Source organism: Lolium perenne, chromosome 2, assembly GCF_019359855.2.
Source record: "Lolium perenne isolate Kyuss_39 chromosome 2, Kyuss_2.0, whole genome shotgun sequence".
NCBI classification, from domain to species: Eukaryota; Viridiplantae; Streptophyta; class Magnoliopsida; order Poales; family Poaceae; genus Lolium; species Lolium perenne.
In genome coordinates, this window is record NC_067245.2 from 70,834,733 (window position 1) to 70,862,500 (window position 27,768).

The following is a 27,768-nucleotide window of genomic DNA, read 5'->3' on the forward strand; positions in this document are numbered from 1 at the left end:
TGTTTAAACTTTGCCGTCTCGTGAAAAGTCAAGCATATAAACCAGAAGAACGGATAAACCAGCACTTGCTTAAAACATATAAATTACATTAACTGTTCAAGATAGTCGAGTTGTTTCCGCCTTGACAATTTTATGTTGTTCAACTGCTGCATAGTTTCAGCTTTAAAACATTTGTTCAAAGGCCGTTTTTGTTCCGCCTTACATTTGTTCGTTGAACATGATCAAAGAAACAATTTAATACAAATATGTTTTTATGTTTATGTATCAGGTACATGACACTTGGACGTACAACAGTCCTCGATTTAAGGTGTTTTCAAGCAGATCTAGCATCGCGCGAAGCCCCAGGAGAAGCTAGCCGGATCCAATGAGAGAAGGTTAGGCGGATCCATGGCGTGCACAGCTGGAGAAGCAGCTTGAGTCTTGATTCCGCTATGCTTAGCCGGAACCAACCCTCGGGGGCTGCGGTTTGATCTTAGGTGAAAAGTGTGTTTCCTTTCGGTATCAGTGCTGGAAATTTCCGCCTAGATGCTTGGGATTTATGCTATTCCTAAGTCACATATAAAGATAAAGCTACTCTAAGAGCACCAAGCCGGATTTTCAAGAAAATTCACCTTGGCGCTCGGGGGCTACATCGATGAAGTTCTCTGAGTAACAAGCCGGAAAATTTCCACCTTGACGCTTGGGGGCTAAGTTTCTGAGCATCGAGTCTCCTTGGAGCAAGCCGGCTCAACGCTCGGGGGCTAACTAGCCGGATCCGCACCTATATATTTGGTAGCCGGATCCGCAATTATATTTTGGTAGCCGGATCCGCACCTATATATTTGGTAGCCGGATCTGCAACTAATTTTTGGTAGCCGGATCCGCACCTAATTTTTGGTAGTCGGATCCGCACCTCAACTTACCGCTCAAATCACGCGAAAATGGCGCCAAGATAGGCGGAACCGTTTGAATCTTTTAAGGTTCCGGGTAACGGCGTGAAGATAAGCAAATTCTTGTCCGCAAGCAGGGGAGTAACCCGGAGACATGTTATGTACTGTCGATGGATGAAGTACCGCAGGATGAGGGTTTTTTCCGACTGAAAGTTGGGAAAGAAGAAAATATGAAGTTAGAGCTCTTCAAGTTTCTCCGCGTTACCAATATTGCCGGAGACCATGATGGACTAGTGAGGCGGAAACAGCAGGTGAAACTCGGAGAACTCTGGGGGCTACTGTTGTGGGTATACTTCATGGGTGTACCATCGACAGTGCCTAGATCCGGCAAGCCCGGGTGGCCCATAGATGGTGATGTGGCGTGTGGCCCGTCGGGCGGCCCAGTTGTTGTTGATCCTAAGGGATGAAGTCCAGCCCAGGATAGGGGAGCCGGATCCCAACCGACCATCGGAGGAAGTCGGATCCGTGAAGGCCCATGTGTGACTCGGATCCATGGAGGCCCAGGAGTAACCCGGATCCATGGAGGCCCATGTGGAACCCGGATCCAGTACGACGTAGGGAGGAAGGCAGATCCTTGACGTACACGGCAAGACATTGTACCGTAGTTAGGCGACCTGTAATCCGGCTAGGACTCTCCATGTAAACCCTAGATCCGTGCGCCTTTATAAGCCGGATCCTGGGAGCCCTAGAGGCACGTTCACGTTCACGTTCACGTGCACGTTCAGAACAACAACTCATTGTAACAACGCGAAAGCGCCCAGATAATTCCAGACAAGCAGCAGTAGGCCCTGTCATCGTGCAGGTGTTCCGAAGCTGGGTAACTCGCATACCACCGTCTCGTGTGCACTCCGCCCTATGGCCCCTACTTCTTCTCCCCCTCGTGAGGATCCCTCCTCCGGGGTACCATCGATTAGGCAACGACACTATAAATTGCCCTTCTCCTACCTTTGAACAGTTAGGCACTACACAACAAGCTGTTCTTGAGCTCTCTCTCTCTCATACTCAATTGCTAGAAACACCAAAAGCCTCAGATCTCCCTCCTCCTCCACCCAAACTCAAATCCCTCCGGGGAAACGTTAGAGGAGGACCCGATCTACTGTTCTACCAAGCCAAATCTCATTCCCCCTTGTATTCATTGAGAAGCTTGCTTCCTAGGGTTCCTTGGTGACAAGGGATTAACTTGTCAATGCCTATGGATTGTAGGCTAGGGTTTAGTTAGAAGTAGAGGGTAAGTAGATCTCGAAGGTTTCAGCCGAAAAGTATTCGACGACTATGAAAACTAGGGTTTGCAGACAATGATTCGATTCCCTCTTTTGTCCCTCGACTCCCCCTTATATATGAGGTGAAGCCGAGGGACTCGTGCTATACAAGTTTACAGAGTCCGGGACGGTTTCTAACTCGTCCCGCCAGATTACAAACAACACTTCCTATTACAACTCTATTTCTTCCTTAAACGCATCTTGGGCTCCCGAATCTTCTTATTCTTCGGGTAGTGGGCCTTCAATAAACCCCGGGTACTATATTCGGCAGGCCCATTTGGGATGCCTATGTCAGTAGCCCCCGAGATTTTGCTTGAATTGTAAAGTCAGGGAAAATCTCCACTGTTTATTTTTACCCGAAAGCCTTAACTTTCTATATTTCTTCTCATAAAATTCTATATTGTACAGGGATATTGGTAATTGGGGCTAGTTCATCTGACGGATCAGGTACTAGTTAACTGCTCTAGTGGCAATCCGCAAAAACCTACTTCAAAATCACGTCCCTGGACATGATCTCGGGATACTGGTGTAAACTTCGACAGGTGCCGCTTAAGGTCTTACCATTACGTCGAGTCCCGCCAAATTTATCGGGTACCTAACGCGTCCGTTAGGATTTTTCTTCGTATACTGTTGATACGGATAAAAGTAGCAGACGCAGTCTTTGGCGATGCCACGCCCAAAGAATGGATTCTGGGGTCTTACCTTCGCAAATTTGCGGCATTCAGAAATTGATCGCAACTTTGGCGTCCTGAGAATATATTGTCGAGTGCATTTCCGGCTGTTGGAATGGCACATTTTATTGAGTCAAATATGACTTATATTGTTCTCCCGATGGGAGTATATGTAGAGTTAATTATAACTCGAAATATACTCTCTTGCTCTTCTATTTTTCTTTTGTTAATTTCATCGGGCACGCGAACAGCGTTCCCGATGGGAGTAGCCCCCGAGGCTACAGCCAAGAACTTGTGCTTGGTTGTAGGCTCAACATTTTATTCCACCTTGTCGCTATTTTGTCATTATTTCGCAATATGAACTCTTTCCTCTTCTTCTTCTTTTCTCTCTTTATTTTTATATTTCTCGGGTGCGCGAACAGCGCTCCCGATGGGAGTAGCCCCCGAGGCTACAGCCAAGAACTTGTGCTTGGTTGTAGGCTCAACATTTTCTATATTGTCATACTCGAAATTTTACTTTTTGTCGGAGTAGCCCCGGGCATTTGGGCAAAAACTTGTATTTGATCAAAGGCTCCCGAAGTATTGAATATTTCATCCTGTCGCCAATCTCTGAATACTTCCTTGTCGACATTCTTCACTTAATCAAATTTACTTCATCCTTGACAAGTAGTCGAGAATTTTCTGTCCTGTGGGTCCATTGCTTTCACCACGTTGACACGTCGTGCAAGTAGTGGACACACGTCCTCCGCTTTTCCTGGCGCACGTACGGTAACGCCTATTTCAGTAAAAATACTCTTTTGCCCTTGTGTCTAGAAGATCCATCCTCACCACACGATTTCTTCATCCAACGGCACACTGCTTCACCCGAATCTTATATAAACCCTTCTTCAACCTTCGTTCATCCCCTCGCTTGCGCCGCTCACTGTTCCTTTTCGCAAAACTTCCCCGCGCCCAACTCTCTCCAATCTTCCGTACGCACATACATTGCTCGCCCACCGCCGTTGATGCCACCGCGCACGCGTTCGACTTCGCCACAAAGACGCCGGAATCCAAGATGGCGGGGGAGGATTTTGAGTTGGAGAGATCCAAAATCTCCAATCAAGACATCAACACGCTCGAAGAGGCTCGGCCTCATGACGAAGGAGGACGCCATCCGCTTTCCTAGCGAAGAAAGCTACCCCAAGCCTCCAATGGAGTATCGGGTTAGTTTTGTTGATCATCTCATCCGTGGCCTCTCTACCCCAATTCATGATTTTCTCCGCGGTCTTCTCTTTGTTTATGGGATTCAGCTGCACCAACCGACTCCCAATTCCATCCTCCACATTTCTATTTTTATCACCCTTTGCGAATGCTTCCTGAGTCCCTCCTAATTGGGCTCCGTGGAAGCGTATTTTCTGCCTCCGCCGCAATGGCTCTCACAACGTCACCTATAACATAGGTGGCGTTGTTATCTCGTGTCCGCACCGATGTCGATTACTTCGACGTCAAGTTTCCCGACTCTGTCCAAGGATGGCGCAAGAGATGGCTCTACATCCACGAAGAAAGCGCCAATTCTGTGGAGCACAACATAGTTCCTTTCGACGGAAGTGCCGTGATTCAGCGTCGCCGTTCTCGGGATGCCGAAGCTTCGAAGAAGAGAAAAAGCGACAGAGGCGCTCATGGCTCGTATCCGTCATCTTCAAAACACTCGAGGCAAAGAGCTATCTCGGTGTTCAAATTATCGCCTACTTCCTTAGGATTAGAGTGCAGCCTCTTCTGTGCTCGCAAAAATCCCCTTTGGACGTATTCCGGTGAAAATGACGCCAACAGAATCTCCGTTGATCTTTCCGTAAAGGACTTGGAAAAATTGGTTCGAAGAATTTCTCGATTAGGCAAGAAGGATCCTATTCCCTCCTCCCGTCGAGTGGAACCATACTGGTGCTTCCAATCCTCTTCCCGAGGTATTTTGTCTTCTTGAAGTTTTATCTTGTTTTGAACTGTTCCTCGTATCTTATTTGCGGTGGTATCTCACTTATTCTCTTTTGTCACTATTTCTTTGTAGAATCATCCTACTATGGCTTCCCTTCCTCCTCTTCCCGAGGATGGAGAGGTCGAAGAAAGAGCCATTGTCGATGATGTCAACCAGGAGACCCCTCTTTTGTGAATGAACCCGCAGATTCTCGAAAATCTGCGGGATCTACCGAGAAAGATGCTGCCTCTGAAGATACAACATCAGCACAATCTCCTCCTCCTGCTGTTTCTCCGAAGAGCAAAAGGAAAAGGAGCAATGCCGAAGATTCCGGGACCTCGAAACCCGAAGAAACCGCTCCTTCACCTCGAAAAGCAGCTTATGATCCATATATCGAGAGTATCATCAGCTCGTAGGTTCCTTGCTCTTTTCCTTTTCTATTTGAAGAATTTTATTTTGCCTTGCTTTTTATGCTGCCACTATTTTGTCACGGTGATGATGAAGAAACACCAACTTTAGATGTGGCTGCTCGAACGAGCACGTCACATACTTTAGTTATTTCAGAAAAACCAGCTTGAAGGGGAGGAATCGTCGCCTCCTCAACAAAATGTTGATACATCTACTCCTCCTTTCGAGCCCCGTGCCCCTTCACCAAAAAGGGCACGGGTTGAAAAGATTGTTGATCCTGCCTCAGTTGGGCAGTTCGTCGACTCTGCTCTTAGATGATGTAAGTTTGTCGGCATCTATATTTTCCTTATTTTGTTTTTTCACACCTTTTCTCTTTTTCATGCCGACGTTTCTTTTGATGTACTTACCTTTGAACAGCCAATGATCAAAGAGCTTCTTCGGATCGGGTCCCAATTTGTTGGGTACCGTGGAATATGCCGCCAGAGCCGAAGGTAACGACTTTTATACTTGCTATTTTTCTTTGACTTTCTATTCCCGTTGCTTGTCGCTATTTTTTGATCTTTCTTTTCTTTCTTTTTCATATCTCGACGTAAAAACTTTCAGAGGCCAACGAACGTGTCGACGCACTTGCTCAAAAACTCGAGCAAAGTGAGGCGGCTCGCAAGAAAGCTGAACTTGCTGCTAGCAAAGCCAAGGCCGAGGTTGATGAAGCCAAGGTGAAAGCTGCTAGTGTCGAGGAGCTGCAGAGAAGGCTCAAAGATGCCGAATCTGCCTTAGATGAGCAGAAAACTGCACAAACTGTGCGTGAACAAGAGATCATCAAGCGTCTGAAGTCGCAAAGTCGACGTACGCTGAGTAATATCATCAACCCCTTCTATTGTACTTCCTGTTTCTTGGTTTTTGACTAATGGTTTGTCTCGTGTGGCAGCCCAAACAAACCAAGATTTTGATCCTGGAGAATCCCGTCAATGACCCTCTCCTTGATGCACTTTCTCTTCTCGGAGTTCCATGGGCGCGAAATTCGTGAAGGCGTGGCCAATGCCAAGTGCAAGTTTGTCGGCGTTGTTCCCCTACTTCTTCCCGAAGAAAGAGGAACCTTCGACTTTCCTTGCCCTTGCCAAGCTTTTCAATTCGTCGGAAGACCTGGGATTGAAGATGCGTCAGAGAATATGAAGGTTCTTGCCGAGTATCTTGTTGCCCTGGTTGCCGACAGCCAACAGACGCTTGATTGGATGAAGGTTGGCGACACCAGCCAGATAGAGCATTCGAGATGGAGGTCGCTGATCAAGGCAGCCAAGCCCAACACTAAGAAGATCTTGGCGTATCTGGGGATCAAGCCAGCTTCGACTCCTAGCTCCTCGAGGCCGGAGGTCTAGTTGCATGCCTCCTTGTTTCTTTTTCTGCTTTCTTTTGCTTTTGTTGCCAAAGTAGTTGTTTTGGCGACACTCATTTCTTTAGCTCTACTGTAGTGCCCTTGTAATGATTCCAAGAAATTAATGAAAAACTCTATCTGTCATTTGATGTTGTCTTGTCTAAATTTCAGTTGATATTTGATAACTATACTCCAACTTCCGCTCCTTCCAATGTATCGCCTTCTTCTCGTGCGAGGAGAGCTTTTGCTGATATCGCACTGTCGACGATACCTTGTCGCAAGAACTGGATGAACTTCGGCAAAGAACTTCAAAGATGCGAAGAAGCAAACACTTGTGATGATGGAGCAATCTCGTAAGTCATCCGAAGCCGAAAAATTGCTCTTCAACAAGCTCACGAAGCCGTGGCTGCTAAGGAAATTGCTGCTTCCGAGGCTGAAAAGGCAACTACTCGAGAAAATTTCATGCTCGAATTAATGAATGAAGCCAAGTGCAGATATGTCGGGTATGCCTGCTTTCGTCCGCTGATATTTTTTATCTTCATGCTACTGTTTCTTAGAGGTTTCCACTTCTTTGTTTTGATAGGTGCCTTTGTTGATGCTTCGCCGAGGAAGAGAGGGTAAATGCTAGGACAACCCTCCTTGTTAATCTTTCCCGGACCATGGTTCGTTGTTTTGGGCTACCCTGCAGAGGACCCGCCAAATTGTCGTATTTCAAGATCGCGCCTCTCAAACTCGCGATTTCCTTGACTTCGTATCAAAACCTTGTCCATGGTTTACAACTCCATGTTTCCTCGAACGTCCAACCAAAAACTCTTCCTGAATTGATGGAAAGGTTCAAGGATGCTCGCAGATCCATGATTTTGTCAAAGCTCAACTAGTAGCCGGCGCCGCATTTGCTCTTATCATGCTCCAAATCTGCCACTCGAAGCTTGACCTTACCTGTGTTGTCGAGAAGGTTCACCAAAAAGTAAAACGTCGGAGAGTTGGTGTTGACAGGATTAACACGAAGGTTACGCCTATAGCCGAAGAGATGATTGAAGACCTACTTCGGATGGATGCCGACTTTTTGCCGATGGCCATTATGCCGATTTTCTTGGTGCTGCTCCTGAGGAAAACAGGGTTACTCTTGATGACATATTGAATCAAGACTAGTTAGTTTCTTCTTGTAGATATTTTTTCTTTGTAATCCATGACTATATTGTAAAGCAATCATTATATTTCTCTGTTTGTTTAGCCCCGAGTGTTTCGGTGACTCTTTACTATATTTGTATACTTGCGAGGTTTTGAACCAAGGCATTTATATATTTAAGGCGAATATGAGCCCCCAAGCTTTTTATTGAGTACTATTTTGTATTTTTGTTGACTCACGAGGTATTTGAATACCAAGGCAAGTTTTTCCTTTTGTCGATGAACTATATTGAAATTCGTCTGAGCGAAGACTTTGGTCATGTCGATAAAGAAGAAAAGTTATATTGTCACTATCTTGATTATATTGCAGCACCGCGAGCCCGCCTCATTAAAAACCTTCTCCGGCCCCACTCGGTGCCCCGAAACAGGAAAAGAGTGCGTCTGAAAACTCGCGGGCGTTTCAAGACATTGAAGCTTTACAAAGACTATATTTTGACTCTAGGCGTAAAACGCCTAAGTTGCGCCACGTTCCCAGTGGGTTTGGCTCCTCCACCCCTGTCTTCTTGTCCTTTATTCTCGTATGCTCCTCCTCCAATTACTTCCGTGACAATGTAAGGGCCAAGCCATGGTGACTCGAGTTTTTCATGACTTTTTTGCGTGAGCCGAAGAACTAGGTCTCCCACCTGAAAAGATCTTGGCCGCAAACGTCGATCGTGGTAATTCTTCAAGTCCTGTTGATATTTGGTTACCCGAGATAATACTTCATCTCGGGCTTCATCAAGTGCGTCGACGTTGCCTTCTAGCACTCTTCTCGACGTTTCTTCATCATATTCAGCGACACGTGGAGAGTTGTGCTCTATCTCGATTGGTAGTATCGCTTCGCTCCATGAACCAGAAAAACGGAGTTTCCCGTTGTTGTGTTTGGTGTTGTTCGGATGCTCCACAACACGCTTGGTAGTTCTTCCGGCTGGTATGTCGAGCTTTTTCCAAAGTGGTCCTAACAAGCGCTTCTTGATACCATTGCAGATGATGCCATTGGCTTTCTCGACTTGCCCATTGGTTTGAGGATGTGCAATCGACGCAAAGTTCAGCTTAATACCCACCTCTTCGCAATAATCTTTGAATTCATGGGATGTGAAGTTGCCGCCGTTGTCCGTGACGATGTCGTGGGGCACTCCAAATCTGAAGACGAGGCCTTTTACTTAATTTTATCATGCGGATGCTCCATCTCGGTGAATTTATCGGCTTCGCTTCTATCCACTTTGTAAACTTATCGACAGCCTACTAGCATGTACTCCTTTCCTCCTGGCCAGGATTTGTGTAACTTACCCACCATATCAAGTCCCCATTGAGCAAAGGGCCAAGACAATGGTATTGGTGCTAGCTCGCCGCCGGAGAGTGAGGTTTTGCGGCGAACCTTTGACATGCGTCGCAAGTTCTTACTATGTCCTTGGCGTCCTCGATTGCTGTCAACCAAGAGAATCCTGCCCGAAAACCTTGGCTGCGATAGCTCGACTACTTGCGTGGTGGCCACATATTCCTTCGTGTACATCCTTCAGGATTATTCTTCCTTCTTCGGGTGTAACGCACCTTTGCAAAACGCCTGAAATACTTCGCTTATACAATTCTCCCGTGACCACCGTAAAAGCTTTGGAGCGTCGAAGTACTCGCCTTGCTTCAATCGGATCATCGTGTATTTCTTTGCTCATGATGTATGATATGTACGTCTGCATCCACGGTATCTGTATCACCATGACCAAGTCCCGATCCTCTTCTTCGTCCTCTTGCTTTTCCTTGGCAGCCCCCGAGGGTTTCTTCTCCTTCTTTTTGACTTTGTTGGCTTAGTGGATCTCTCTCGTTATCTCTTCCCGAATACACCCGGCGGGATTGGAAGGCACCGTGACCCGATGTTTGCAAGAACGTCGGCTTGCCGTTGCTCAACCTGCTAATATGATTTACTTCGCATCCATCGAATAACTTCTCAAGCTCGTTGTACACCTCCTTGTATGCCATCATGCTATCATTGATTGCATCACATTGGTTCATAACTTGCCGAGCCACCAACCGTGAGTCGCCAAAGATTTTTAATCGAGTTGCTCCGCAGCTTTTGCCATCTTCATCCCGTGTATGAGAGCCTCATATTCTCGCTTCATTGTTAGATGCGTTAAGGAACGTCATCCGAGGATGTACTTCAATTTGTCGCCTTCAGTGTGATATGAGTACTACTCCTGCGCCAGCTCCTTCTAGTCTCTTGGACCCATCAAAGTTCATGGTCCAAGTTCTCGATAAACTGAGGTCCTCGTATTTTGCAACTCCATCCATTCTCGCGATGAAGTCCGGCGTATTTGCGACTTTATTGCTTTTCTTTTTCATACGTGATGTCCCGAGGGGAAAGTTCTATTCCCCAAAGGGAGACACGACCCGTAGCTTCGGGTTATTCAAGATATTTGACAAGGGAGCTTCATTGACCACTATGATCGGGTGTGCCGAAAAATAGTGGCGCAATTTTCGTGCCGTCGTGAACACTCCATATGCTAGTTTTTGGTACCGAGGGTACCTTTGTTTTGAAGGTGACAAGACTTCGCTCACGAAGTATACCGTCGCCGCACTCCATGGATTTTCCCTTCTTCTTCTCTTTCGACAACTAATACCGTGCTAACCACTTGGGGCGTGGCTGCAATATATAGCAGAGAGGTTCTTTTTCCTTTGGAGCCACCAGGATTGGTGGTGTCGAGATTTTTCGCTTCAAATCCTCGAAAGCTCTGTCGGCCTCTTCGTTCCACCGGAATTTATCTCCTTGTTTTATCGCGCATAAAATGGTAACGCTTTTTCTCCTAACCTGGCGACGAACCTCGCTCAAAGTCGCGATCACTCAGCTTAGTCTTGTATTTCTTTCAACTTTGTTGGCTTTCTCATTGTTACTATGGCTTGTATTTTGTCGGGATTTGCTTCAATCCCTCTTGCCGAAACTAGAAACCCCAGAAGTTCTCCCGCTGGGACGCCAAAAGAACACTTCGTCGGGTTCAGCTTTGAGGCAGAATTTGTCGAGGTTGTCAAAAGTTTCTTTGAGATCCTCGATCAACGTTGTCCCCTTTTTTGATGTTATGACGACATCATCGATGTATACTTGCACGTTCTTCCCGATCCGTGTTGCTAAACACTTCGCATCATCCTTCGATATGTTGCTCCCGCATTTTTTAGACCAAAGGGCATTGTTTTGTAGCAAAACACGCCGTAAGGTGTAATAAACGCTGTCTTGGCTTCATCATCTTCTTTTAATCTGATCTGGTTATAACCAGAGTATGCATCCAAGAAGGAAAGACGTTCGCAACCCGCCGTGGAGTCGATAATTTGATCGATCCTTGGGAGGGAAAGTGATCCTTAGGACAATGTTTATTGAGACACGTAAAGTCGACGCACATGCGAAGGACTGTCGTGTTTTTCTTCGGCACCATCACCGGGTTAGCTACCCATGTGGCTTCGTAGATATTTCTCCGATAAAACCAGCTTCTTCGAGTCGATTTATTTCGAAAGCATGGCTTTGCGGTTTGGTTCCGAAAACGCCGCAAAGGTTGTCTCGATTGGTTTTGTCGTTGGATCCAAATTTAGGTGGTGCTCGGCAAGTTCCCTCGGGTACTCCCGGCATGTCACCTGGACACCATGCAAAGATTTTCCAGTTCTCACGGAGGAACTTGACGAGCGCGCTTTCCTATGCGATATCCATATCGTTTGCGATAGATGTCGTCTTTTTTGGATCTGTCGGGTGAATCGCACCTCCTTAGAATTTTTCTCTGTGTTGAAAGTTGATTCTTTATTTGGCCTTCCAACACCGGGCAAGACGTCGTAATCAGTCATGCTTTTTGACGCCAAGTACTCGGCTTGCATCCCAAAAGTTTCGCCAACCTCGTGAAAATCCTTGTCGCACTTATCGGCTAAGGCAAAGCTTCCCTTGATCGTGATTGGTCCTCTTGGTCCGGGCAACCTCCACAACAGGTATGTATAGTGTGGTACTGCCATAAATCTAGCATATGCTGGTCGTCCCAACAGAGCGTGGTATTGTGATGGAAAATCCACGACTTCAAATTCGAGCTTCTCGATTCTATAATTTTCTCGGGTCCCAAATTGAACATCGAGATTGATTTTTCCCAATGGATAACTTGGTTTCTCCGGTGTGATGCCGTGGAATCTTGTGTCTCGTTGGTTTCAAGTTTGCTAAGGATATGTTCATCTTCCTCAATGTATTCGCATACATGAGGTTCAAGCTGCTGCCGCCGTCTATGAACACTCGAGAGACATCAAATCCTCGCGATAATCGCCGCGTAATAAGTGCCGATCGCCCCGGTCGAGGAACTTGTCGCGGATGATCTGCTATTGTGAAGCCGATATCTTGTCCCGACCAATTAAGGTACTCAACTGTTGGTGGAGGCATTTTCTCTCGCCATAAACACCTGTCGTGAGATTACTTTTTGAGCTCTATTGGACGGCCTTCCCTTCCGAATCATCAACACCGCTCCGTTGGAGTTAGGATCAACATAGGGTGGTGGTGCAGTGCTGCCGCTATTCTTAGCTGGTGTCGATTGTCCTCTGTAATCGCGGGAGGTGGCGGTAGATGAACCTCGCTCCTAGGCTCCCGAGGGTTTCTCTCGTGTCGCTCGAGCGTGAGCATTTTCTCGCGTATCCGAACATTGCTCGAAAATTTCGACAGCCTTTCCGCAGTGCCCCGACCGTCTTTTCCCGTTGCCGTCGAGGAAGAAGTGCATCCGGCACGGTCCGTTCAGCATTTCTGGGGACACGAAAGGTCTTGGAAACCTCGGCCCACTATTTTGCCTCGTTGCGTGAATCATCCCTATTATCACCTCGCTGTTCACCGCTTCTCTCGGTAATCATCTCGTTGCCTCCGTATTTGTCCGAAAACCTGCCGAAATTTGTCCCGGGGCGTCGTAGTTCGGTACGTCCGAGGAAATCTTCGCCTCGGTTGATAGTTTCGACCACGGTCCTCCTCTCGGCGACCTGTGTCGTTTGTTGTGGACAGCGTCTTCTCCATCTCGCCCATTTATTTGCTATCTCCATCAACGCGGATACCGTCCTTGGATTGGTCCTTCCCAAATCCTCGACAAAGTCTCCACGCTCGACTCGCGACAAACGCATCTATTGCTCTCTCGTCGATATGTTTTCTGCCGAGTTTTTGATGATATTCCATCTCTGGATGTACTTTCTCATTGGCTCATCTCGGCTTTTGTCGACACGCTCTCAACTCCTCTAACGATGCGGGTTTTTGCACGTGGATCTGAAGTTCTTGACGAACACGTCCTCGAAACTTTCCCACTGTCGATGGATCCCGGAGCGAAGTTTCTTTATCCATGATCGTGCGGCACCACTCGTGTGCACCCGGATGCTTTGCATGGCTGTTGCCCTAGTTCCTCCCGTCGCCTTCACCGTCTCCGCATAGTCGACTAGCCAATCCTCCGGATCTTGAAGGCCGTCGAATTTCTTGAAATTATCGGGTAACTTGAATCCCGAGGGACTCGCGTTTTTCGGACTCTCCTCGTGAAGCATGGTAAGCCGCACATATCTTCGTCGTTAAGTTCGGGGATTGCCGATGATCCCTTCGCTTTGCCGCGCTCCGTCGACTCTTGCTTGTGCCGTCGTGTCTCTTGCTCCACTTGGCCCTTCAAAGCCGCCGCTGTTGCCGCTGCGGGTCGCGGACTATTTTGCCTTGCCACTCCTTCGGGAGGCGTTGATATAAACGCTGTCCCCATAGCTCCAACTCCTGCTACCGCCATATTGTACAGTGTTTCCCTTGGGTCACCCGGAGGTGGTTTAGATGCAAGGATAAAAGCATGTGTCGCCATATACCCAGCCTCTGGTGTCTTAGGGATGATGTTTCCTCTTGTATCTATCGACATAAAGGACATGTCGAGGTTTTGAACCAAGTGTTCTCTTTCTGCCTCGGGTATGTGTTGCAGCCTTGATCTTGCTCTGTTCCGCGCCTCCCGATGGCTATCACCCGTAGTTCTAGATTGTCGACTTAAATCTGCCCTTCTCCTCGCCGGATGCGTGCTGCCTCCTTTCTCCTGTTCAACTCAGCTGTCTGTTTTTCCAATTCCCTGGCAGCTCGTGCGAGCCTATATTGATATGCTTGCAATTCTTCTGGTGTGGCTGTGGTAGCCATTGGTTCTGTGCCGTTCATAGCTCTCGCAGCTCTGTCCCACGCTGCTTGTGAAAGTTGAACTCTATCTCGCGGCTCTGGCCCGACGTATTTGTTGCCCAAGCCTTGTCGCAGATTGGAGGGATCGACGTATGGATTTCCCAAACTGTCGAAAGCCTCAGATGTCTCCTCTTGACCTTGCCCACTGTGAGAGATTTGTCGATGAAGTCATGATTGTCGACATCGCTTGAGCCATCGCTTATATACGAGTCCGCAGATGACTCAAACGATATGTCGTTGAAGATCTTGGCGAGTTTCTCTCTTGCTCTGATACTGACGTAGCGTGTCGCCGAGGTTTCTTCTTCTCCTGACTCGTTTGACGATGCATAGCTTGAAAAATCGGAATCGGCCACTGATGATCCCGACGAAATCGGAATCTCGACACGATACGATCCTTCTTTCTCGACGCGAAAGTGGAACCTTCCGAACGTCATCTCCATGGGCTCCGCCAGATATGCATATGCATCCAAACGGGAGGGTGGGTGAGGAACAAAATCGACAAGACCAGTAGCGATCTGTTTACCTCGATCCATTGTGTTGCTTGCGGTTGACGATGTCGAAGATCTTGAGCGTGCCATCGAGATCAGCTCCTTACGCCTCTAATTCCCACAGACGGCGCCAATTGACAAGGGATTAACTTGTCAATGCCTATGGATTGTAGGCTAGGGTTTAGTTAGAAGTAGAGGGTAAGTAGATCTCGAAGGTTTCAGCCGAAAAGTATTCGACGACTATGAAAACTAGGGTTTGCAGACAATGATTCGATTCCCTCTTTTGTCCCTCGACTCCCCCTTATATATGAGGTGAAGCCGAGGGACTCGTGCTATACAAGTTTACAGAGTCCGGGACGGTTTCTAACTCGTCCCGCCAGATTACAAACAACACTTCCTATTACAACTCTATTTCTTCCTTAAACGCATCTTGGGCTCCCGAATCTTCTTATTCTTCGGGTAGTGGGCCTTCAATAAACCCCGGGTACTATATTCGGCAGGCCCATTTGGGATGCCTATGTCACTTGGAAACCCTGGGTGGGCAAGAGGAGTCCGGAAGCATCCGGGCTGTGGATTTGCTCCGGGCAAGATTGTGAAGGTTTGGAGGCTACCTCAAAGTCTACCACAAGTGAGTGAGCTATTCCTTCGTGGTATAGGCTCCGGAGAATAGGGTGAGCCTTCGTGGCGTGGGTAATCCTTCGTGGGACCTCCACGCCTCCAAACGTGACGTACCTTCTTGCAAAGCAAGGGAACACGGAAATACATCCTCGTCTTCGCGTGCTATCGGTTATCTCTAACCGAACTCCTAACTTGTGATTTAACTGCCTGTGAGAGCCTTCGTGCTCGAGTTAGTTGTATCCTCATATAGGTTGCTTCACCTAGTTTGCATTAGGCTCATCTTTATATTCCGCAAAGCCTAATATTGCAAGGAAAGAATTAAAATCTGTAGAAACCTATTCACCCCCCTCTAGGTTTACCATCTCTATACTTTCACATTGCCATCTATATCATGTGAAATATATGGAAAGTAATGATAGACTTTTTCAAAATGAAGTCACTACTTGTGTGACATCGCTGATCTTATTTGTAAGGCCTTTCATAAGTGGAAGTCGGTGTTTGATGAGATGTAAGGGTGTGTTTGGTTTGAGAACCAAGTGGAATGTAATGTCATGGTTCCATTTTGGAAGAACGGGTTGATTCCATTCTTGTGTTCAGTTTGAGCTAGAACATGGAATGGGTTAGTTCCGTTCTTGTGTTCGGTTGGAGAGTGGAATGTAACAAATTCTAGGAATAGAAGATGTGAGCATGCATGGGATGTGTTTAGCAGAATAAAGTTATGAGAGAATAGAGGAGTTGAGTGAGTGTGGATGGCTTTAGCATAGAGGAACAGGGAGATTCCACCAATTTTGAGGAATGGGTGCGTTTCGAATCTGAAGGGAATATTCTCTTTTGAGGAACCACCTCGTCCCGTTCCATTTTCCAACGAACGCCGGAATGAGATCTAGGTGTGAAACCATCCCATTACACTTCACTTGGTGACTCCAACCGAACACACCCTAAGTGTTTTATTTTGTTTGCCCCTAAGGTCTTTTTTATATAGAACCTTCCTTCAACATTGAATAGGAAACCTCCCGCCCTTTCCTTAGCCTTTTTCCCTCCAAATTTCTTATATACTAAGTCATTATATACGATGTTGCAACTTTATTCTTACGATACAAAAACGCTTCTATAGGAAATCCGTATGGGTTGTGATCCAACAAAGGAATTTTGAAAATTCTCAATCCAAATAGGCCTTGAGATTGCTATGGAACAATGGGTTTTCTAACCTCAAGCATGTGGATGCTATTCCTTTTTTATCCTGGTTGTTTGTGTCCAGTACTAAAATTTGTTAACCTAAGTTTGAACGAAACATTACCAATCATATAAATTAATGCCAAATACCAAAAAGCATTTTCGACGGAGAACATCTATGAAAGCACTTAGAATTTGGAGTAACCGGCTACGTCAAACACTATGGTGGAGCAAGTAATAACCGAGATGACAGAAAGATCTTATACCCCCCCCCCCCCCCAACACGAAAAATTCTTTTAGAACTTAATGATTCCCATTAAAATCTATTTGATTGCATCCTACAATATATACATTCAAAGTCGAACCACATACAAGATTCCAAATTGTTTCATTTCCATAAGCATTAGTAATTTAAGAATTTTCTTTTATGGGGAAGCAACTTGACTCTTCTAGATATTCCGGTACTTGATTTACACTGCTATGTATTACAAAACGATGGAATAATACTTTTTCGAAAAGAAAATGGAGGAAACGAGGATTGTAGGCTCCTTACCAATTTCACATTCAAGTTGATCAATGTTTGGATTAGAATCCAACGGTCCACCTCTTTCTTCCGCATGCCTCTCCCGCCGCCCTCCTACCCCACCGATGGAACAAGTAATAATCGAACTAGCATGCTATTCAGATGGCCGAAAGATCTTATACACGTCCCCCAAAATTTGAAGTTACTTTCTTGGATCACCAAAAACAGATAAGAGGAGTTAAACGGCACACCTAATATAACTTCATAAAAATTGGCAACTAAAAAGCAGTATTCTATATATAGAAGAAAGTAAACATTTCTATCCGACAATAAAAATACTTTTACATCGTAACGTTTCTCATTAAAATCTATTTGATTGCATCCTATAATATATACATTCCAAAGTTGAACCGCATACAATATTCCAAAAAAAATTCATTTCCATAAGCATTAGTAATTTGAGATTTTTCTTTTCTCGGGTAGCAACCTTACTCTTCTATACATTTCGGTACTTGATTTACATTGCTATTACAAAACAATGGAACATTAATTTTCGAAAAGAAGAGGAAAATAGTTGGAGGAATTGTAAGCAATAGATGGCCCTTCTTACCGAATTCATATCCAAGCTGATCAACGGTTGGATTAGAATCCAACCACCACCTCTTTCTTCCACACGTCTCTTCCGCCGCCCTCCTACTCTCTCCTACCCGCATCCCGCCCTCACCCGCCATTACTTCCGATCCTATTGCCGCCTTGACCATGTCTACAACCCTTCGAGGCACAATTTTCTTCTCTAGCATATGTGCTCCACCCCGACACGCGGATCCAAAACCTCTCATCCACCCCTGATCATCATCATCGTCGTCGTCGCTGCTGCTCTTTGTGGTTGTTGTCTCAGCAGACCATGAGTGATTGCAATTTTGCAAAACCGTAGGTAGGAAAATCGGCAGACGTCTATTTTATTGCATCTACAATATAAACATCTCAAGTCGAACTGCATACAAGATTCCAAATTGTTTCATTTCCATAAGCGTTAGTAATTTGACATTTTTCTTATCTTTTTTTTTTTGAGGGGACATTTTTCTTATCTGGGGAAGCAACTTGACTCTCTTAGATATTTTAGTAATTGATTTACACTGCTAAGTACTACACAACAATGGGATAATACTTTTTTGAAAAGAAAATGGAGGAAACAATTGGAGAAAAGATAATACTTTATTGCATTTTAAAGGATTTGAATCATTAGGAAATTTTCTGAGAATGTTGTTTGATTCACGGAATTCGAATGGTTAAGACTTTCCCTAATGAACTCCTCTGTACTTTATTTTGGTAGAAAATTCTCATATCTCAAATATCTTTTTATAATACCTCTGTGCTCCTCTCAAAAAGGAAAAAATCCTTCGGGCTCCTTTGATTCATAGGATAGGAAAAGAGAATAGGAAAAGCATAGGATTAGGGATTGCATGCCTAGTTGAATCTTATAGAAAGAGAAGTTCTCTTTGATTGTACCAAATGAATTTTCCACGAGGTACGACCTAATATTTTCCCCATATAATTTGCACTACAAGATTCCTATAGAATTAGTTTCTATGGGATATGTTCCTATAAATCAAACAACTAGTATAGAATTTTTTTCCATAGGATCAAAATCCTAAACTATCCCTATGCAAAGCCTATGAATCAAATGAGCCCTTCATGTTTCGTGTGATATAATCCCACATGATGCAAGATGTAATGACACTTAAGCCCTGCTTTTTTGTTTGTTCCCCTTTCATGTTTGTTGATAATCCGCGACTCAAAGAGACCTTTAAATGTTCGAGTTTCTCTAAAACATCATGTCGAACTTATGCAACGTATATATTTTTCATGTGCATCCCAGTTCCTCCGCGGGCGTTGCCATCTACATCATGTGGAATTTGTGGAAAGTAGTGATAGACTTCTTCAAAACAATGTCGCTACTTGCGTTGATGCCGCGGATCTTATTTGTAAGGCCTTTCATAAGTGGAAGTCCGTGTTTGATGATATATAAGTGTTTTATTTTGTTTGCCCCTATGGTATTTTGTACATATATCACTTTCCTTCAACATTGAATAGCAAACCTCCCATCCTTTCCTCTAGCCTTTTTTTCCTCCAAAATTCTAATGTACTAAGTAATTATATACCATGTTGCAACTTTATTTTTACGATACAAAAGGCTTCTATAGAAAATCCCTACAAATTGCGATCCAACAAAAGAACTTTAAAAATCTTCAATCCAAATGGGCCTTGACCCTTGAGATTGTTATGGAACAACAGGTTTTCTAACCTTAAGCATGTGGATGCTATTCCTTTTTTTTTATCCTGGTTGTTAGTGTCCAGTAATAACATTTGGGTAACCAAAGTTCAAAAGAAACATTACCAATCATATAAATTAATGCCAAATACCGAACGACATTTTCGACGGAGCATATCTATGAAAGCACTTAGGATTTGGAGCAAACCGGTTACCGTCATATCTATACCACACACACACGAAGTTGAAGTTATTTTCTTGGATCACCAAAGACATACTATAAGAGGAGTTAAACGTTACACCTAATATAACTTCATAAAAATTGGCAACTAAAAAAGGGTATCATATATATAGAAGAAAGTAACCATTTCTATCCAACAATAAAATACTTTTACATCGTAATGTTTCTCATTAAAATCTATTTGATTGCATCCTACAATATATACATTCCAAAGTCGAACCGCGCATACAAGATTCCAATTTTTTTTCATTTCCATAAGCATTAGTAATTTGACATTTTTCTTTTATGGGGAAGCAACTTGACTCTTCTAGATATTTCGGTACTTGATTTACACCGCTATGTACGAGGAAACAATGGAATAGTACTTTTTCGAAGAGAAAAGGGAGAAAACAATTGGAGGAATTGTACGCTTCTTACCAAATTTCAATTCAAGTTGATCAACGGTTGGATTAGAATCCAACGGTCCACCTCTTTCTTCCGCGCGCCTCTCCCGCCGTCCTCCTACCCTCTCCTACCTGTGTCCCGCCCTAACCCGCCATTACTCCCGATCATATCGCCGCCTTGACCATATCTACAACCCTCCGAGGCACGATTTTCTTCTCTAGCACATGTGCTTCACCCCGATACGCAGATCGAAAACCTCTCATCCGCCTCCGATCATCATCGTCATCGCCGCCACCGCCACCTCCCTCTCTTTGCGATTATTGTCTCAACAGACCATGAGTTTTTGCAAAATCCTAGGTAGGAAAACCGGCAGTCGTGTTAGATTGAGCAAACCAAAAAAAGGCAAGCTCTATCCCATCGACCTCAAGGCAATGTACCATGTTTTCCACAATTTACAGGTGCTTGACATCTCACAGTATCCACTTTCCAGTTTGCACCGAGTCATCAGATAAGAAGAAGGCCGCGCGATGCACGAGGCCATCTCCAATTCATTCTGCCACTCCTCCGCTGCCTTAACCCCAAAGCAATGGCGGCCTTCCAGCCCCTGGTTGCCTCACGTGCCCACCTTTCCCCGCTCCTCCCCGCCCCCGCCGCCGCCGCCGTGGCGGCCACCTCCTTCCACCGCCGCCGCTTCTCCGCCATCGTCGCGGCGGCGGCCGCCCCCACCGTCACGGAGTTCGACTTCAAGGCCTACATGGGGGAGCGGGCGGTGGCCGTGAACCAGGCGCTGGACGCGGCCATCCCTGCCGGCGAGCCCCCCGCCGCGCTCCACGACGCGATGCGCTACGCGCTGCTGGCCGGCGGCAAGCGCGTGCGCCCCGCCCTGTGCCTGGCCGCCTGCGGCGTCGCCGGCGGCCGCGAGGCCTGGGCCATGCCCCCCGCCGCCGCGCTCGAGATGGTGCACACCATGTCGCTCGTCCACGACGACCTCCCCTGCATGGACGACGACGACCTCCGCCGCGGCAAGCCCACCTGCCACGTCGTCTACGGCGAGCCCATCGCCGTGCTCGCCGGCGACGCGCTGCTCTCGCTCGCCTTCAAGCACATGGCCGACGTCAGCTCCTACCCCGCCGACGTCGACGCCGACAGGCACGCCGCCCGCGTCGTCCGCGCAGTCGGCGAGCTCGCCCGCTGCATCGGATCAGAGGGCCTCGTCGCCGGCCAGGTCATTAGATTCGATTCGATTTCCTCATTCACAAAGTATTACGAATTAGGAAAGGAATGTGCTAATTCTGCGAATCATATACCTTCCTAACAAGGATGATTTGCATAGGTATCTCTATATACATTTACATCAGCAATTCAATTATATCCTTAACACAGAAGATGTGCCACTGAAGCTACCACGTTTCTGAAAAAATAATAAACGTCTCTCTACTTTTATTTCAGGTTGTTGATCTAGAGATGACAGGCTCAACTGAAGCTGTACCGCTCGAACGCCTCGAGTACATCCATCTCCACAAGACTGCTGCATTGCTCGAGGCCTCGGTGGTTATCGGCGCAATCATCGGGGGTGGCTCCGATGACCAGATTGAGCGGCTGCGCAAGTACGCGAGATCCATAGGGTTGCTGTTCCAGGTGGTTGATGACATCCTTGATGTTACCAAGTCGTCCGAGGAGCTAGGGAAGACGGCGGGGAAGGACTTGGCGAGCGACAAGACGACATACCCCAAGTTACTAGGGCTGGAGAAGTCGAGGGAGTTTGCAGAGAAGCTGCTTTCTGATGCAAAGGAGCAACTTGCCGATTTCGACAAGGAGAAGGCAGCGCCGCTGTTGTACTTGGCCAATTATATCGCCTATCGGCAGAACTGAGCTAAGGTGATGGACTGATGGTTATTCTGTTGTTCATCGTTGATTTGTAACTTTGTAAGGTCATTAAGTTTGGAATTTCTGGAATATCCAAATCCTTCTTATATGATATATACTAGATGTAGTGTTGTAGATGGTGTCATGAGAATATTTAGTTGGCAAATGCCAGATGAGAATGTTTAGCTGGCGAATACCGATATCCCTTTGAGATAGACAAGACATTATAATGGGAATCAGCCTTTATGTCGTATACTTTCTGGATGATGGCCAATCAGTTGATTTTCATTGCTTTCTTTTTTCTGTGACAACTGCATGTATCACATTATTGCTTTGCTCCTTGCTTGCTAGAACGTTCAACAATGAATAGCATGTTAAAATCAAAAGTTTCTATCCTAGGTAGTTTGAAATTATTACTCCCTAATCTCTTTTTTAGTTTGTAACTCGTTCAAACATTGCAATTCTTTTTTTATATGGTACATTTACTGATTAACATGGGAGGGCACAGCTTTTGACATGTTTCAGCATCTGTGAATGCTTAAGTGAAACTAGTATTGTGCTCCATCACATCAGGTCATGTCTGCTTAAACTTCACATAGCCCTCCAACTGGCTCCAACAGTCCGTGCAAAAGTTATGTTTAGTATTGATTGCGCAGATAGAATATGTGAGCTAGCTGCAGTTACATATTTGTTTCATTGCTGATTTCTTGAGAATGAAAACAAAGTTGGAGAATAATGAGTCATGATACACGTTCTCGAATGTGAATTACTGAATATACGGAAAACAAAGACCCCTATTGGTGTCTCCAATGTCGTAATCAACTACTCATGTGTCCTGTATGAATGCTTGCAGCCATGTTTTGATTGAGCACCATAGTTTCTGTTCATGTCTATTTCATATTTTCATGAGTGCTGCACACTTAATTGTGTTGTGTGCTTAAATCAGGTTGCTTTTACATTGCCTGCCATTGTAAACTTTCTTGTCTGAAAGAATGAGCTAGTCTGTATTCTACATTTCTGTACTTAAACATGTCTGAGTGTTAATCAACTCCTTTAAAATGATATATGTATCTACTTGCATAAGCTTTGTCATACAAGTGATATTGGTATCAAATTGTTGTCTTGTGTCCTTCCCATAAAATTGTCTATTGTCTTTAGGTTTTGATGGCTCAATAGAATAATCCAAACAAAAGGTTAGTATGTGTCTATTGTCTGGATGTTTTGCCCTCTGTTTATGGAAAATTCATAGATGAAACTGGTAGTTCATCACTTCATCATATATCTGGTAACTTAGGCTGCCAAGTCTTTCTCCTAAATTATTACATTGATAAAGATTAAAAGTAGAGTATGATGTATTTGTTCATGATATCCTCATTCTGATGTACATCGCTGGAATCTGATAGTGATCGATGACCATTTAAATGAATGTATAAGATTTATTTGTGTGGCCATATGTATGAATGCAACCATTTTTCTAGTGATGACTGTAGTTTTATGCCCATGTCTATCAGCACTAATCCTATGCAGCTGCTTTATTTTTTATTTCCTTATATCAGATCAGTTTTACTTTGCATGCTATTATAAACTTTCTTGAGTGAAAGGGTGAAATAAATAAACATTTAGTTACTAGAGTGTAGTGAAATTATTTAACTGCCAGGAGACTACGGTAGTGTGTCATTTCATACCTTAGTTCCTGCATAAGGATTCTGGTATAGATACCACTAGGGCTTGGGCAAATGTTTCATTGGCGTGCTACAAGCTGCAAACGATCACCAGTTGTTTCTTTTGTTTGAACTGGATGATACCAATAAAAAAACTATTTGAACTGGATGGTACTGATATATTTTTCAACTCAGAGATAATGCTGCTGGACTTGACTTTTTTCTGTGTTTACATCCCTTTTTGACTTTTTTATTATTATGGATTTATGCTACAATTAATATTGCGCCTACACAAGAAATACGGTAGTACCATTTGGATTAGGTTCGTAAGATTTTGCAAGTTACACAGGGCGCAGTGTATTGACAAAACCATGTTACTATATCTTGCCTCTTCTGCTTTCTGAAGTGCACATGGGGTGCATATCGCGTGGTTGGGATTTTATCGTTTAAAATCTTGTTTACTGTTGACTTGAAGGCTGTGGAGCATGTGGTTGATCCAGCGCTTCTCCCAATCCTACCATGGAGAACGGGATCGGATCATCTCAGTATCTTCTCTCCAGAATACTCTACTGTATATCCACATCTGTTCAGGTCCATAAACTGGTATGAGGTTAACTGGCTGCTCACAAGTTCCAGTCTTAATTGAGATCACTAACCGAGCAGCTCTCTACAATCAAGTGCAGATTTGAGTTTCGGTAAGTTACTCGAGTAATTTTAGTGCATGCATCTCTAGTCTTCATGTTCCTTTCGAAAACCCTTATTCATGCGTCTCATATTCAACTGTTTGCCTGAAATTGTCATGACATCTTCATCTCTTGCAGCTTCGGGATTCAGGAGCCGGCGGTCGATATGGCCTCAATTGCGCAGTTTATTGCTGTGATCCTGCTACATCTCTGCATCGCGTCCTCCTTACAGTTCGATCCATTACGCCTAAGCGAGGAAGAGCACGACTACCTCCGCTTCGCTGACGTCAGACGCCATTGCCAGTCCGTGCTCTCCTCAGCCACCAAGCTACCCTACAACACCAACCGCCCCAACAACATGAAGAACCAGCTATCCTTCGAGAAGGGTGACTGGGGCCAGGACGCCGGCAAAGCGCCTTTGGTCCCATTCGATGGTGGCGAGGCGCCGAAGAAGGGCGCTCAACGGTTGCCTGATCCGCTGTCCCTCGCAACATTCGTGCTCACGCATGTTGAGGGCGACTCGGAGGACCGTGCAAGGGCAGCAGCCGTCAATGTCAGCGGCGTCCTCGTCCTTACCGTCGCCTGGAAGAACGAAGTGCCGGACTTGGGGCCCCACATATCGGTCGTGTCTCCAGGGTTCAACCTTTCGGCCGGGAGCACCAGGCTCCAGATTATATTTGAAGGCGTGTACACGGAGACTGCAAAGGGCAGTAACGGTGATGATGCCGGCGAGCGGGTGCTCTGCATGGTCGGGAGAGCTGTTCTGCCGAAGCGCAGCACCCATGGCGTTGACCCGTGGGACTGGGCCAAGAACTCCGGCCGGAGGAGCTTCCAGCCGCCGGTCACCGCTGACAACAACATACTGCTCGTGCTAAGGTATCCGAAGAAGCTGACACTGACAACCCGAGCGGTGTTCGGCAAGATGGAGAGCACGAGCTCCGTGTCGGCTGACTCCTACTTCGACACCGTGCAGCTCATATCAGCGCTCATGTCGTGCTGCCCGTACCATTTTCGACCCGAAGAACTCGCCGCCGGAGTGGGTGACGCGCTCTCTGCGGGCGGTGCGGACAACGTGGTGTCCAACCGTGCAAGGGATGCATACAAGGCAACCTATCCGTGCGAAGCTCTTAACCGCCACGCGTTCAGTGGACAAGACATCACCGTGCTCCCCGGATGGCACTGCAACTCCACAGCGGGCGCGTCGTGCCACGGCATCGGGCCATTCGAGATGGACCGGGCAGAAGATGCTGATGTGCTCGCCGGGGTTCGCATCATAATGCAGGACCTCCAGTGCATGGAGCAGCAGGGCTACGGCATGGGCGGCGCGGCTGGCACCGCGATGGTTTCGGTGGTGTTCCGCGCCCTGTCCCCATGGGAGGACACGGGCACGGCAATGTCGCGGTCCGGGCTGAGCGGGAAGACGCTATCAGCGGAGGGGGTGTGGAACGCATCGACAGGGCAGGCCTGCATGATGGCATGCCGCGGCACGGTGGGCAGGAAGGCGTGCGACTTCAGGGTGTGTATGTTCTTCCTGACGACGATGTCCATCACCCGTCTAGACACCATGCTGGGACAGATAAACGCCGTCGACGCCGGCGGCCAGGTGGTACACCCGCCCCTTCTGTCGTTTCGGCAGCGCATGAGTACCCCACGTCTCTGGGGATTCAACCCTGACGTTGTGCCGTACAAGTACAACTACACGAAGCTTGACCTGGCCGTCGAGCTGCGCCAGAGGAGTGGATCGCCGTTCGACTTGCGCAAGATCGTCCCACAGTCTCTGCCCCTGAGCTACCCGAAGAGAAGCCCGTCCTCCTTTTCCCTGGCTCGTATGCTCACTCTCTTTTTCTTGACCGTTCCAGGCATGTTCCGACAGGAATGGAGTGAGCAGCCGGTCCTTCACTTGGAGGTCTTTTTCGTCGGGCAGCTCATTAATCCCTATACGCCCTCGGACGCCTCATCAGGCATACAAAGAAATGAGACTGGATCGCAGGGGCATCCGTTGCTCCTCAATGTGTCAGCCGAGCTCAAACTGTTTCAGGGCAGCCGGCCTCGAAACCCAGTAATGTCTTTGGAAGGCGTGTACAGTCAAGACGACGGCCGGATGCACATGGTCGGCTGCCGGGATGTCCGTCTTCCGCGGCGAAACTCTTCGGCCACGGCCAGCAGCAGCAGAGACCTGCAACTCGAGGAAGGAATGGACTGCTCCATCGAGGTGAAAATCGAGTACCCGCCAACCACAATGCACCGGTTCATCATGTCGACGGCCAAGGTTCAGATAGCGAGCACGAGGATGGCTGCGGACTCGCTGCATTTCGACACGCTGAAGATCAGGGCTCTACCTGTCAATTACCCGCAGCAGCAGCCGGGTGGGTTCTACCGAGGCGTCGTCAATGGCGTGCTCTGCATTGTGCTCTTGTCAGCCACCATCTCCGCTCTGCTCACCCAGCTGCGCTACCTCAAGTCGCACGCTGACGTGGCGCCGTACATCTCCCTTGTCATGCTCGGCGTCCAGGCTCTCGGTTACGGCATGCCGCTTGTCACCGGTGTCGAGGCAATCCTGGCGAGGGTCACCTTGGGTGACGGTGCCACGGCCCCGTCTTCCGGCCGGACTCCCTACTACATGTTCGACTGGGGACGGCTGTGCGAGTCCATCGACCAGGCGGTGAAGATCCTCAGCCTGTGCGCGCTCGTCCTCACGCTGCGTCTCGGACAGAAGGTGCGTCGGTCCAGGGAACACTTGGCAGCGCGGTCGCCTCTGGACCCGGCGCGCGTGCCGAGCGACGGCAAGGTCTTCGTCTACCACTGCGGCATTCACCTTGTCCTCTTGGTGCTCATCCTCGCGCTGAACAGGGGGGCCGTGACCGTGGAGCAGCAGGTCGCGCTGATGCAGGACCTGTTCCTGCTCCCGCAGGTGATGGGCAACGCGGTGTGGCGCGTCAACTGCAGGCCGCTCAAGGGGAGCTTCTACGTCGGCGTCACCGCCGTGCGCCTGCTACCACATGTGTACGACTACGTGCGGCCCAGTGCTGCGTTTGCCGGCGCACACTACTCGGGCATGCAGGACTTCATGGGTGCCGCCAGCGCCAGCGGTGGACGATTCTTTGTCAAGGCCGGCGATGTCGTTATACCGCTCGCCGCCGTTGCGCTCGCGCTCGTGTTGCACGCCCAGCAGCGGTGGAATTACGCGATTGTTAGTAGGATGGGCAGTCCTGAGCAGAAGAAGCTGCAGCACATCTTCTAGCACTTCCTCTAGGTGCGTGTCGGCTTCATCCAAGCATGGTTAAGATGATGTAGTGGTTTGCACGAACTGAAAACAACTCATGCCAAGGGCATAGTTCTGAGACTAGATATCGAGAAAGCATATGATAAAATTCACCGATCTTCATTCGAGATGTCCTAAAAAAGAAGGGTTTCTGTGAACTCTGGATTGAATGGATATTGGTAGTTTAGACGGGCAAAGTCTAATATAAATGGCGAATATGGAGAATATTTTCGCACTTATAAAGGGTTGTGGCAAGGCAGCCCTTTATTCCTGCTACTTCTTTTATAGTTGCTAATGCTTTGGGAGCTATGACTACGGCAGCTAGAGACAGAGGTCACTTGCAAGGCTTGGTTCAACATCTGGTGGCAGGTGGAATCACGCATTTACAGTACGCAGACGAACAATGCTCTTTTCTTAGAATTGAATGATCAATCTATGATTACCATGAAGTTGCTGCTGTATTGCTATGAGGCAATGTCAGGTTTGAGTATCAGAAAAGCGAAATTTTTGTTCTTGGGGTGGGTAAAGAAGAACAAGAGCGTGTGGCTAACTTGTTCAATTGTGAAACTCGGGTCTTCCCAATGAAATATCTGGGAGTTCCAGTTTCTGACGAAAAACTGCTGACATCCTACTTTGATTTCTGGCCAAATAAAATTCAGAAGAGGTTAGGGATG

General features: G+C 46.9%; 2 protein-coding genes across 2 annotated transcripts; both read left to right on the top strand.

The window, feature by feature from the left end:
* The first annotated feature begins 20,157 nt into the window (after nt 1–20,157).
* On the top strand, nt 20,158–21,741 carry LOC127332896 (geranylgeranyl pyrophosphate synthase, chloroplastic). The gene is made up of 2 exons (XM_051359228.2): nt 20,158–20,847; nt 21,072–21,741. The coding sequence occupies exons 1-2, from the start codon at nt 20,209–20,211 to the stop codon at nt 21,492–21,494; spliced, it is 1,062 nt and encodes a 353-aa protein (XP_051215188.1). The 5' UTR covers nt 20,158–20,208; the 3' UTR covers nt 21,495–21,741.
* A 1,358-nt stretch (nt 21,742–23,099) lies between these two features.
* Nucleotides 23,100–27,344, top strand: LOC127332897 (uncharacterized). The gene is made up of 2 exons (XM_051359229.2): nt 23,100–23,844; nt 23,971–27,344. The coding sequence occupies exon 2, from the start codon at nt 23,999–24,001 to the stop codon at nt 27,071–27,073; it is 3,075 nt and encodes a 1,024-aa protein (XP_051215189.1). The 5' UTR covers nt 23,100–23,844; nt 23,971–23,998; the 3' UTR covers nt 27,074–27,344.
* Nucleotides 27,345–27,768: the final 424 nt, after the last annotated feature.